Source organism: Phocoena phocoena, chromosome X (genome assembly GCF_963924675.1).
Source record: "Phocoena phocoena chromosome X, mPhoPho1.1, whole genome shotgun sequence".
Classification (NCBI taxonomy): Eukaryota; Metazoa; Chordata; class Mammalia; order Artiodactyla; family Phocoenidae; genus Phocoena; species Phocoena phocoena.
In genome coordinates this window covers 13,785,136-13,799,524 of record NC_089240.1, presented here as the reverse complement: position 1 = coordinate 13,799,524, position 14,389 = coordinate 13,785,136, and the positions used below count along the sequence as shown (strand labels likewise).

General features: G+C 45.4%; 1 protein-coding gene across 2 annotated transcripts in view; it reads right to left on the bottom strand.

The window, feature by feature from the left end:
* REPS2 (RALBP1 associated Eps domain containing 2) overlaps positions 1-14,389 on the bottom strand; it is a 228,296-nt gene that overhangs the window by 127,174 nt on the left and 86,733 nt on the right. For both annotated transcript variants that reach the window (XM_065900931.1, XM_065900932.1), the window contains exon 5: positions 10,192-10,289. In XM_065900931.1, the coding sequence (XP_065757003.1) occupies positions 10,192-10,289 (98 nt within the window). The remainder of the gene's footprint in view (positions 1-10,191; positions 10,290-14,389) is intronic.

Below are 14,389 nucleotides of genomic sequence, written 5' to 3'. Positions count from 1 at the left end.
GGGAAGAGCAGGAGAAAGCAAGAAATCAGCAGTAAGAAGAGCCTTGGATGAGGCTGCGGGCTTCCAGTGCTATTACACTAACATGCCAGCCCCATCCTTGCTGATGAGGTCAAGGCTGCCTGTCTCTTCCCCACTGTCGTCCCCTTAACACTCAAGGCAGCCTGAGGTCAGATGGGAAACAGATGCACCAAGAACTCAGGCTGAATCCACGGAATGCTTTAGAGAGTGAGGCTACAGACTGGAGGTGCAACAAGAGTGCAGGTTCTGGGGCTTCCCTGGTGGTGCAGTGGTAGAGAGTCTGCCTGCCGATGCAGGGGACGCGGGTTCGTGCCCCGGTCCGGGAGGATCCCACATGCCGCAGAGCGGCTGGGCCCGTGAGCCGTGGCCGCTGAGCCTGTGCGTCCGGAGCCTGTGCTCCGCGACGGGAGAGGCCACAACAGTGAGAGGCCCATGTACCGCAAAAAGAAAAGAGTGCAGGTTCTGGAGGCAGACAGGTTTGGGTTCAAATCTGGTATGGTCACTTACTCACCATGAGACCTGGGTCACTTACTTCACTTCTGAGCCAACAGTTCCCCACCTACCTCTCCGGCCTCACCTCCCCACGACTCCAGGCTCCAGACACACCAGCCCTCTTCCAGTACTCCATGCTACACGGGGCACAAGGGCTCACTAGACACGGGCTCCACCCCCTCTTAGCATAACGCCCTGCACTGCAGACAATGGCTACATAAAAACTACACCTTCTGAACACCTCTGCTGTTAGAATGCCACACTGGAGTCAGGTTCCACTAAACACGCCCACGGAAGACATGAAGAACTGAGTCGCACGGTGAAAGAGGCAGGGAACACATCGTTCACTCTGCCAGCCTTGGTCATGCAGGTGGGGCACCGGGGTGAAAGCTAGGGCAGCAGTTGCCCCATTCCACAGCTCTGCTCGCGGCAGAGGCCAGGCTTCCTTAGCTACCAGTTCTGCTGTGGGGTTTAGGAATTGTTCCTGCAATCTCAGAACACAGTCTGAATTTTCAGTCCTTCCAAAGAGTTGGCAGGCTCTCCACACCCCTTATTATAAATCCCTATTTGCTTCAGCTAGTCAGAGTAGATTCTGGTGTCAACAGTGAAGCATGCCCTTTGTCCCGACTTTTCCTGGGGTGTGAGACACCCCTCTCCTCACCTCCCAGCACCATCCCTCCAAGTCCTCCTTCACAGCTTAGCCCAGCATCACTTCTTCAGGGAAGCCTCCCTTCACTTTCCAGCCCCAGGGCCGATTTCTCTGTTATACGCTATCCAACTGCTCTCTTGCCTTCAGGGCAATTGTCAGTTTTCCATTACACATGCAGAGGCAGGATTCCCAACCATCTCCCCCCGCTCGACTGCTCCTCCACAGCAGGGACCATGTTTGTCATCCTCAGGGCATGCTGGCATGGCGGCTGACCCACAGAGGCCACTTAGTAAGTACTTCTCAATGGATGAGTCGAGGACACAATCTGGCAGGCAGTCCACCCTGCAATCAAGACTGCTGGGAGGACGAAAGGGCACAGACTAGTGAAGAGGCCGGCACAGCACGGGGCCCGGAGAAGCACTCTGTCGGCAGTGCCTCTTGCTGGGACAGATGATGGGGAGCATGACATCGCCTGCTGCCCTGAGATCGGGGGATACTGATGCACTTAGGGGTAAAATGGTGCCCCTGTAAGGGAGCCTTTCCTGTTCACACCACACTATCTACTGAGACCAAAGGGTCCTAGGAAACAAACACCACACTCCCTTCAAGCTTTACAAAGTACTCTCTGACACCAGGAGTTCAACTGGGTGTTTCCAGTTATATCCAAGAGGCTAATTCAGAGGCACCTTGTCTACCAAATCAGTGCGGGCCCTAGCTACTAGCAGGAAAGTTCTGGACACCATAAGCCTTTAATGAAATGCTCACAGCTGGGGTGGAAAAGCAACACTGACCCCACAAATAAAATGTGCTTATTTGCTTTCATCTAACCAACCTGTCTAACCCCATGGATGCTAGAATCCTAATATGTACCAGCCTACCATTCTTACGTTCCCAACCGCCTCTAAGCATGGATTCTGAAAGGCCTTAAGGCGGCACCCCAATCAGTCATGATATTTACTGAATCAATATCTTTGTCCCATAAACATCCTTCAATCTCTATCACAGGCACCCTCCTCTTATATCCTAGAGTCACATTTCTTTCAACGATCCAGTATCTCTTCACTATTCTCATCTCATAACACAGAACATTTTTGCCTTTCATGTAGAAGTGTCTCCCAGTGAAGAAACCAGGTGACTGCCATCACTTTAATCATTAAGAAGTGTGGGTACATGGGGAGCACCTGGGGAATACCATAAGCGACAGCTACAAAAGATTTAGGCTGAGAAAAGTAAATTTCAGTATCATTCAATAAAACGTTTCAAAAATAAGGGATAGAAAATCTGAAAAAGAATTATAAGTAGATGAAGGAAATAAGCAGGGAAAAGAGGCTGGATGCTATGAAAAATAGGACCTCTTTGTGGTAATAACAGGGACCACTGGGATATCTGTGTGTTCTAGGTAGATTTGGGGAAGTAGAACACATCAACCTTTCACCCCTTAGGAGATGACCAAACTCCATCTAGGGTTTCAAATCAAATAGGGAGTGAATCTGGTAAAACAAGATGTCAAACCAAGAGCAAGTCACGTGCATTCCGATAAATTTTATCAAACCAGTTCTTCCTGTTACACACAAAGGCAAACACACATATACCCTCTCCCTCCCTCCCTGCTGTCCCTCCCTCCCTCCTCCTCCTCCCCCCTTTCCCCTAACCCTTCCATTTTGGTCAGAGGAAGAGAATTTAGTTGTCTGAGCAATGCTGAGAGGTACACACACACACACACACACACACACACACACACACACACACACTCTGGTGACTTTTACCATCCCTAAAACAGAAAATTTTCCCAGCCCTAACCTCTAGCCATAAGCTAATTCAACTTTACTGCCATAAAGGTAGAAACAAGAAATCAGTGCCAATGGGCCTGGGGCACTCCAGAACCAAAGAGAAGTGGGGTCCCTAACCTCCTCTAAGGGCATCAGGGGCCCAGGACCTCCTCTCGACCACACAAAAGAAGTGCTAATTAAAACTACATCAAGATTTCATTTTTCACCTATCAGATTGGCCAAGATCCCTAAGTTTCTTAGCACACTGCGTTTGCACGGGTATGAGAAAATACACACTTTCACACATTTGTTAGTAAGTGTGTAAATGGCCACCGCCTCCAATTTGAAAATCTCTACCAAAAATTTAAAATGTGTAGCCATTTCACCCAATTATTCCATTTCTAGGAACTATTCCTACATATATACAAACACTGTGATTGCAAGTTCTAGCTATTGATCAGAGGGGACTGGTTACATGATTTCTGGCAGATGTACACAAGGAAATACTATGCATTCGATAAAACCAAAAAGATGAGGACATACTCTGTACTCTTACAGGCTGTTATTAAAGCTTATTGATAAGTAAAAAAAATGCAAAGTGCACAACAGATGTATAGTACGCTACCACACATGTAAAAAAGTGGAACGATATATTTTGCATATATTATATATAATTACATATAAGAATACCTATATTCACTTGCATATGCATAAAATAATCCTCTAATGATACAAAAGAAATGGGTCATGTCAAGTGCCTTGGGATGGGGAACTGGATGGCTGGGAGAAAGAGTGGGAAGGATACTTTTCTCTCTGTACTCTTTTGTATCTTTTGAATTTTTTACATTTTTAAAAAATTTTTAATTGCTCTGAAGAACAAGAGTATTTGAAAGCTCACAGCCCATAACCCAATAAAATAACAGCATGGTGTTTACTGCAGAATCTGAAACAAGCAACCAAAATCTTCGGGCGCTTTGGCTGCCGCCTAGTGAGGAAGGAGATCATCACTAGGCGGTGTTTGGGCTCCAGCCACTCGGGTGAACGGCACGTGGTCGGCCTGCAACCTGAGGACTAGTGGAAGTGGCCCGGTGCTGGAGGAGACGCGGGGAGCTTCACAGGGGGCAAAGTCAGAGCTCGCAGAAAAGGGGCGAGGGGAAAGATTCCTAAGTAAGGGGGAAAGGCCTGAGGCCCTACTGAAAAAAAAACCCAGCCCACACACAGACCAAATGATGCCTTGCTAGGGACATCCCAGACCCTGAAAGAGCCACCACGGGCTGGCTACCTCCTGGATCATCGCCCCGGGCTGAGCATCAGGGAAGGGAACCACAGAGGCTGGGACAGGACCTGGTGTGCCCTACTTGCTTCCTGCTTCTTTCTGCTCCAAACTCGGAGCACCAGCTTCCTTATGACTCAACTCTCAGCCACCTCACTTCATCCCACCCCAATCCTTCGCCACAATAATCTCTAGTTTCTAGTCTCCTTGTCCTCCTGGCATGCTGGTCCAGTCTACCTATAAAATAGCTTTCCCACCACAGAAAGTTCTCTCAGTGCAGTGTCAGCCTCCCTGAAAGACTGTTTCTCCCTGTTCCCATCAAAACTCTTAGAATGAACAATTCACTTGTGGTGACTATCAATTCTCTCCGGATTTATGCCAATGCCACTCCAACAGAGTGTGGGGGTATTCATTTCTTTCACCACCCATGACACGGTCTTTGCTATTTAGATCCACACCAAAAGGACCAAAGGAGCAGACAGTACCCATCTCTGGCCATAAGTACCTATGGGCTAGGGTAGGGGGGCACGGCAAGAAATTGAGATTGAGTGAGAATGAGGGGAAAAAGGAGACAACTAAGTTAAATACATGTTTTTCAAGTTGCAGACTTTTAGATTTATATGGTGGCTGGCTACCAATGTCTAACATCTCCTCCTATACCTGCTCATCAGAAAACTTTCACCGAAAACATAGCCAAACCCCCAATTAGAATGGCACGATGATAAAGTTCTCTAAATTCTGTTTGTCATTATTTTGTCTTTGAAATAAGAAGAGCACCAAGTATTGAGAATTTGCCCCCAAAAGACTGTTAAGTTCATCCTTCCATAAAGAGAAAAAAAAAATCACAGCATGTATGTTTTGGGTTTAAAAAGTAAGTGTGAAAAAAAAAAGTAAGTGTGTTTGGTTTAAAATAAAAGATATTTTTTAGTGGGATCTGGCTGGAAGGAAATTGCATTTCCCAAACCAGTCTCCCTAAAGCCACGTAAAGGTATACTGCATATATTAGATATATAAGAATACCTGTATTTGCTCATATACGCATAAAACATTCCCGGGATAATACAAAACAAACAGACCACACTGGCTGCCTTTGGGAAGGAAAACCAAGAAAGATCAGACGCCCATCCCTCCAGCTGATCCTCACGGATAAATGAGCCGACGAGCAATGAACTGCTTTTTTTTTTTTTTTTTTTTTTTTAAAACATCTTTATTGGGGTATAATTGCTTTACAATGGTGTGTTAGTTTCTGCTTTATAACAAAGTGAATCAGCTATACATATACATATGTTCCCATATGAACTGCTTTTTAAGAATGAAAATACGTTAACCTCACACGTACAAGAAATATTAGGAAGTTCTCACACTTCGTGTTATCAATGGAGAAAAAGCATAGATGAATTGAGACAAAGGAGAAAACCCAGAAGGCAAGACCGAGGCTGAAGAGTAAGGTTCCCATGCAGAGAACACTGACTGTGTGGGAAACACTGGGCAGCTGTGCGGGGCCTGCTGTGGCTACGGGGGTGCGCAGGGGCCCGACACCAGCGCCCCGAGAGCCGCGGGTGATCTGCTGGGAGCAGTGGGCAGAGAGGGACAGGCTTCAATCAAGGGGGCAGGGGATCACATTCGTGTTTTTTAGGATGATTTTTGTCCAAGACGAGGATAACGGATTTGAAGAGGCCAGTGGTGGAAGCAGGAAGAAAGAGTCAGAGGCTGACAGATTAGATTAGGTGACAGAGGGCAGCATGAACTGAGGAAGTGCAGAGAAACGGACAATGGAGAGAGGTATTTAGAAAGTGATATGGCTAGTACTCAGTAGCCGATGGGCAGACGGGATGAGAGGGGCATCAGAAACAGCCAGCCGTGTACTGGCCCACGTGCCAGGGGCGTGGAGCCAGGGGCAGGAGGGTGAGAACTGCTTTTGTGGGGAAAGACACATTTAAAGTGACAGTGGGGGGACTTCCCTGGTGGTCCAGTGGCTGAGACTCCGTGCTCCCAATTCAGAGGGCCCATTTCAATCCCTGGTCGGAGAACTAGATCCCACATGCATGCCGCAATGAAGAGTTCGCATGCCGCAACTATCATTTAAAAAAAAAAAAAGGATCCCACATGCCACAACGAAGATTCCGCACGCGGCAACAAAGATCCCACGTGCTGCAACTAAGACCTGGGGCAGACAAATAAATAAATAAATAGATATTTAAAAAACAAAAAAAAGTGACAGTGGGACATTCAAGTGAAGACATCTGGCAGGTGGTGAGATGTGGCCATCAGGGTCCATGTAGCTAAATAGTAACAGAGTGAGAACTAGACCCAGGGATCCCCAACACACAAGGGGCAGGTGAAGGAGGGAAATTGAAATAAAAAGCTTAGGAAGAGGCAGTCACAGAAGCAGGAGACAAACCAGGAGAGGACAGTGGGAGCAGGAGGGTCAATTCTAAACCCACGCCAGCAAAATCACAAACGACTACGTGACCTACGTGGTTAGGATCACTTGTGAACAGTAAACCACAAAATGACCTATCAACACACCACGACAGAGAAGCAGGAAAGAATATTTACCATTTCTTTACACACCACTGTCAACCACCCACCAACATAGGACGTGCTCAGTATCTGAAATTTCAAGGGGAAAAACATCCAACACCTGAACGAAAAAATCAAAAGTGCGAAAATATTAAGACTGTTCATTCCAATGGCTGGGACTGAATTCCACATAAGCACCTCTGAAATGCCAAGCCCATGAGCTGCAACACTGCTGACCCAGAGTCCCTAAAAGCCTTCCCCCGTTCCCAGAGGCCACCCCTCTTCCAATCAGGCAGGAAGGACTTGAATACAAGGCCACAGAGGAAGCTAGGAGAGAGCGAGGCTGCCATCAGCCCACGCGCATGGCAACATGGGGAATGAGTGACCCCGGCCCAGCCTAGCATCACACCCAATCCCTATTAATCCCCTACCACCAAAATCTTCCACTTTACATCCTCTCATCTACATGGCTAACTCAGGTTGGCATTTTGCTGTCTGGGACATGGAGTTCAACCAAACCAAGTTGAAAGGAGTAAGAAGGAAACCTAAGAACTGAAGAAAGAAAAACACATCAGCCATGAAAACCACAGACTGCTGTCCCGAAAAAGGCCCCTTGCTCTCATCTTAAACAGAAGGCAATGCTCCAAACAGGAGGAGGGACCTACACTGACACCAAACAAACATTAAGGGAATCAGACTGCTGCAGAGTACTACAATGGTCTGTTAAATCCATTCCAGCTCATTCGTGTTACAGAAAAGAGAAGGAACTTGCCCAAGGGCATGCAGAGTCTGCCTGGACCTGGGTGAGAACGTGTCTGGCTTTTCTGCACAATCCCATGAGTCCTTCTAATGGCCAATGGCTGCCAAATACTTCTATCCAGCCCCAGCTCTCCCCAGAGCTCCAGCCCCATATATCCTACCGACTCCTTGACACGTCCTCTTGGCTGTCTCTAAAGCTCAAATGCAACACCGATCTCATGATCTTGCCTCAATACTCCCAACACTAGCTTTTCATTCAGGGCTTCTAGGCTTAACAGATGACATCACCATCCATGCGGTTCCTGAGACAAAGGCCAGGAAATCGTGTCCAGTGTTTGAAATCTAGCCCTACCAGTTCCTAGCTGTGACCGAAGGCAAACTAAGTAAGGTCTTTATACTTCAGGTTTTGTCATCTGAAAAATGGGATAATGACAGGAATTACCTCCTAAGATAGCTCTGAGCACTGCAAGAGAGGTGTGTATAAAGTGCTAAGCTCATAGAAAACATCTTTGTACGCACAGCTCCCTCTATCCTCTTGCCTGCTCTCCCCCGCCCCACCCCCCACCTGGTTAACATGGTTCAACCCTTTCCCTTTCAGCTGGAGTGTGACTCCCCTCTGCAAGCCTTCCTTGATCAGCCCCTGCCTGCCACGGCCAGGACCTAACTTCCCGCCACCATTTTTCATCCTCAAACCACACTGTAATTTCCACTCACCACATATCATAATTATATATTTACTTTGTGATGGTCTGATCGATGGCCATCTCCTCCAAGAGTCTATAAGCTCCATGAGGGCAGGGACTGGATGTGTTATACCTCATTTTTGTATTCTCAACACAATACCTGGCACTTAATAGGTATTTAGTAAACATTAGTTGCTTGAAGCGCTCAAGAAGCACGTTTACCAGCAGAAAAACGGACCTAGAGATTAGAAGAGAAGTCCCAGGACACCAGTCCAAGTGAGAGCCCATGGCAATCTCAGCCAGGTGGCTACGCAGAAAGAGCCCAGTGAGCCCCATCCAACCACGGCGAGGTTCGGGATTTACTGCTTGTTTGACCGTCATTCTAACAGTTCAGGATGTGGTCTCCACAGCACTAGAACAGACTCTGTAGAAACATGCATGGCCACACCTCACAGATTTTTTACATGAATCCCAGTCCCTCCGATACCTTTCCTAATGTAACCATCACTCCACAGTGGGTGTGATTCTCATGTTTAAAAACACGTATTTTTGTACCACAGGACCTCTAAATGCAGCCAACTACTCCATCTGCGGCTCAGCTGAAGAAACAACTGTCTGTTCCAACCTGGGGGTAAAACTGAGCTCTACTGGACCTAGGTACCAATAAGGGATTTTCAGGAATATTTTTACTACACCCTATGTTTATTTATACAGCAACTCTAGAACCCAGCCTCCTTGTAACATGGGACTCTAATGTATATAGGAAAGTATTTGAAAGAGCAGGTTTTGACATTGGGCAGGCCTGGTTCGAATTCTGGCTCTGCCACTTACTAGTTATGAATGAAACCTTAGACCCATGACTTGACCTCTCTCGGCCAGTTACCTCATCTATACTAAGAGACACAACAATACCTAGATCTGATAGTTGGAGGAAGAATTATACACAAATACACAGCATATGGCTGAATTATCTACCACCTTTAAGAAAATTCTTTGTACACAGAGATCTACCGCAGAAGTTAAGTTCTGTACCACGCCTAACACAGAGCCCCATCCCCAGAGGCTATAAAGTGAACACCTCAATCTCCCTTTGCCTTGTTTATTCTCTTCTAGAATACCAGCCCACTTCTTTATGGGACTATCTGACATCACCCATCTACTGTGAGAAATCCCTGAGCATAAATGATCCTTCTTCCTAAGTTGGACAATTGAAATGTTATACAAACCACCCTACTTCCTCTTGTCTTCAGAATCAAACAGCCAATCCAGTTTTCTCAGGGTTTTTCTCATGCTGACATACACATACACCCTTTTTCGGGACTATGACTTCACCAGCATAGGACTCAGAAATACTACACAAGATAACAGTTGCAGACACGGGAAAAAATAAGAGCTCTTTATCCAAAGGAAACACTGGAGAAAGGGAAGCTGAAATTTGTTAAGTTGTGGTGTAGCCAGGAGAAAGTGGGAGATCACTTGTGCTTCTGCCATATGGTATCGATTACAAACAGGAAACTAGTTGCTGCCACTTGTAAAATAACTGTTCTCCAAACAGCATTGAACTAGGCACTGAGAGAAAATACAGGAGAACCACCTCTGCCTTCCAAAGCTTGCAGTATAACTGGAGGCACAAAACAAAATGGGCAATAGCGAACTATGCACTGAATAAGTAATATTAAAGAATAAGGCAGAGATAAGATAGGCTGTTTTGGGAAAAGTAGAGGCCTCCTGAAGGAGGTGCCTGCTGATTAAGCAGATAAAGGTGGAAGGGCATTTTAGACATACCAAAGACTAAGAACCAGCCCGGATTAGTCTAGAGACACTGAGAAGGGGAGAAACACACACAGTAGAAACAATTTAGGAAAATACACAAGCAACAGAACAAGAAGTACAATATTTGCATTAGGGGGCAGTTTTATGTCCTGCTTACAAAACCAAAACAAACAAACAAACAAAAACAGGGCCATCAAGAAGCCATACCCCCGAAGTCTCCCACTGGCATAACCCCACAGCGGCGTCACTTACCCGGATAAGGGAAGCCTGATGCCGAAGGGGTTTTGCTCCTGGGCCCCCCAACGAGGGTCCCTCAGGCTGGACAAGGGGCTGTCTAGCTTCATAAGGAGCTGAAACAGCAGGAGGGAAAGTCAGCATGGTAGACAAAGATTCCACGCAAAAATTATGATTTCACACACAAATTGCTACAGTGTCTGCTTTTCAGGGAAGAATTAGCGAAAGAATTAGAGTTTACAGGGAAAGGGCAACCTAAGACAAACAAACCTTGGTGCCCCTGGGTACAATTTAACTGAACAATCTAAAGACAGTCACCCAATTCATGATAAGGCAGGAAAATATTTATATCAGGTTAAGATTAGGAATAAATTAGAAAGGTGGAATGGTGTGAATCTAAACTGGGATAAAAAATAATGAGAGTAGTTAGAAAAGTGCCACGGGCTTCCCTGGTGGCGCAGTGGTTGAGAGTCCACCTGCCGATGCAGGGGACACGGGTTCGTGCCCCGGTCCGGGAAGATCCCACATGCTGCAGAGCGGCTAGGCCCGTGAGCCATGGCCGCTGAGCCTGCGCGCCCGGAGCCTGTGCTCCGCAACGGGAGAGGCCACAACAGTGAGAGGCCCGCGTACCGCAAAAAGAAAAAAAGAAAAAAAAAAAAGAAAGAAAGAAAAGTGCCATGTTTTAAGTGTTCAAATTCTAAATATAAGGTAAATTCTATATATACCCTGCTATTTAAAAGGCTTCCATTCATCATCCACACCCCCAAAGAAGAAAAGGAATATGCATTTTGAACATTAAGAATCAACATTGTCATTTATTTTATTTTTTTAATACTTCTTTTAAAATTTATTTATTTGACTGCATTGGGTCTTCCTTGCTGCATGCAGGCTTTCTCTAGTCGCGGCGAGCAGGGGCTAGTCTTCGTTGCGGTGCATGTGCTTCTCATTGTGGTGGCTTCTCTTGTTGAGGAGCACGGGCTCTAGGCGCGTGGGCTTCAGTAGTTGTGGCTCCTGGGCCCTAGAGTGCAGGCTCAGTAGTAGTGGCGCATGGGCTTAGTTGCTCCGCGGCGTGTGGGATCTTCCCGGACCAAGGCTTGAACCCGTGTCCCCTGCATTGGCAGGCGGATTCTTAACCGCTGCGCCACTAGGGAAGCCCCTATTTTGTTTTATTTTTGAAAATAAATGCCACTGTCATCTTTTCCTTAACGGAAAATGTAAAACCAAGTAGAGAAAACTACAAAAAGGAATAAATGCATTTTATATTTATTATTTTATCACTTAATAACCAAACTAAAAATAATTTTGCTACCTTGAAGAAAAAGTTTTAAGCCACCAAAATGAATGCATTTTTTTCATTCCTTTTATTTCCAGAACACTTAATAACAACCTTGCCAATATGGTAGGAAAAGTTAAATGTAACCAGGTAGTATTCAGCTCCAACAGAAAGGAGAAATTATCACTTAAAATGAAACCATTTCTGATCTCTGTGGGTTAACAGTTCAGGTTTTTGGAAGTATATAAACAAGTAAAATGCCTGTTTTCTGTAGCTTCTTATAAATAAAATCAGGTAGAGACAGCAGAGCAGCCTATTACGGCATCACCTTCAGCACACTCTGAACTTTTTAAAATAAAGAAGGTATAACAGCACGCTAAGAACAGCAAACCACTCTTGGCTCACAACTGCTCTTTGTATTTCCTCCAAGGAACTGGAACACAGTATTATAACACATTAAATTACATTAAAACATCAAAATCACTGCCTGGCAAACCATGACATGGATTTCCTGACCCTGCTAAGAATGTATTAAAAATACAAAACCTGCAAAAGAAACATACACAGAGAGCACATAGTCCAAATCTTAAATAAGTCTCACATGGTAAGCAGGTGCTGCCCTCAAAGAAGGATTTTTAAGATCATTCCATTTTGATGGAACATCAAATTTAACTCCTCTCAGGAGGCTTGAACCACAGCAAACTGTACCACGGCTGGGATACCAGTGGTCATGAGCTTCTCCTGGGAAGCTGACCTCACATGCCTCTGCCTCTGGCTCCCCTCAGAGGGAGGGAGCTTCTACTGCTCAGGAGGGACACGTGTGGAGGGAGGGCGCCTGGCCCATAGCTCCAGTCCCTCACCAACAAGGGTCTTCCTTCCCTTGGAAGAGACAAACACATCTTATCAATAAAGCCTGAACACTCAGCCGCATGGTGGGTCATTTTTGGAGAAGCCTGGCCTCAATGGCAAATTTTCTCTTCCTACTCCTGTGGGAAGTCTGAGTTGTCCATACCTGCCTGTGACTGGAAAGATGAGTGTCTAAAGCCCTCTGGTCGCAAATCTTAGACACGTGCTCCAATCAGCTCTACTGGCACCACAGCTGATATTCAGGCCACCATCAGTCTGACTCCTGCCTCGCTCCTCAACTAAAGCTGAACTCAGGAGATAAAAAGGTAAAAGGTAAAAGGCTCGTTGCCTCTACTCTCCTTCCTCCCAAATAAAGCCTGAAACATGCAACTCAATGCAAAATAAACAATTCTTAGATCCCCTTATAAGAGGCTGAATAAGGAACTAGAAGTACCACCTTTCTCCAAGGAGAGGAGTATAAAATGAACCCTAAAGATTTCATCACTCTGAGATTCGTGTCAAACTAGAACAGAGACCACAACTACCTGCCCCATAAAGACTCCCCATCTGCAGTCACCCCATGAATGATATCCAGAAGGTGACTTTCAAGAATACTTAAGAGCTTCAAAAATAAAACGGGGGCTTCCCTGGTGGCGCAGTGGTTGAGAGTCCACCTGCCAATTCAGGGGACACGGGTTCGTACCCCAGTCTGGGAAGATCCCACTAGCCGCGGAGCGGCTGGGCCCGTGAGCCATGGCCGCTGAGCCTGCGCGTCCGGAGCCTGTGCTCCGCAGAGGGAGAGGCCACGACAGTGAGAGGCCCGCGTACCGCAAAATAAATAAATAAATAAATAAAAATAAAACGGGTGCCAGATTCTAGAGACACAAAAGGAAATATGAGGGAATATCTGAGCACCTACAATGTGCCACGAGTTATGCTAGGAACAGATGTTTACATAACATTCCTCGTTTCATCCACAGAGCAAACCTCTGAGGCAGAGATTATTCCATTTCACAGATAAGGGAAACTGAGGCTCAGAAAAGCAAAATACCCATAGTCACAGAGGCTAGAAATGGACAGAAATGAGAAATGTAGGCCCACTAAGTCTACCTTTAGGCCCTGGAGACGAACATCACAGCCCATGCTCTTAAGTGAGAAGATACCTAGAACTGATACATCAGAATAAGATGTATAAGAAAAAGTGGAACAGACATTGATTCTAAGGTAAGACATTAGATATCAGAAGAAACAGGTTATAAGAGTCAAAAGTAGTTGCCTCTGCCTAGAAGGAACATACCTCAATGTAATAAAGCTCATATAAGACAAATGCACAGCTAACATCATACTCAATGGTGAAAAGCTGAAAGCATTTCCTCTAAGATCAGGAACAAGACAAGGATGCCCACTCTCACCACTTTTATTCAACATAGTTTTGGAAGTCCTAGCCATAGCAATCAGACAACAAAAAGAAATAAAAGAAATCCAAATTGGAAAGGAAGAAGTAAAACTGCCATTGTTTGCAGATGACATGATACTATACATAGAAAATCCTAAAGCTGCCACCAGAAAACTATTAGAGCACATTAGTGAATTCAGTAAAGTAGCAGGATACAAAATTAATATGAAGAAATCTGTTGCATATCTATACACTAACAAAGAAGTATCAGAAAGAGAAATTAAGAAAACAATCCCATTTACCATCACATCAAAAAGAATAAAATACCTAGGAATAAACCTACCTAAGGAGGCAAAAGACATGTACTCAGAAAACTATAAGACACTGATGAAAGAAAACGGAAGACGACACAAACAAATGGAAATACATACCATGTTCTTGCACTGGAAGAATCAATACTGTTAAAATGACTACACTACCCAAGGCAATCTACAAATTCAATGCAATCCCTATCAAATTACCAATGGATTTTTCACAGAACTAGAACAAAAATTTTTTTTAATTTGTATGGAAACAAAGACCCCGAACAGCCAAAACAATCTTGAGAAAGAAGAATGGAGCTGAAGGGCTTTCCTGGTGGCGCAGTGGTTAAGAATCTGCCTGCCAATGAAGGGGACATGGATTCGAGCCCTGGTCCAGGA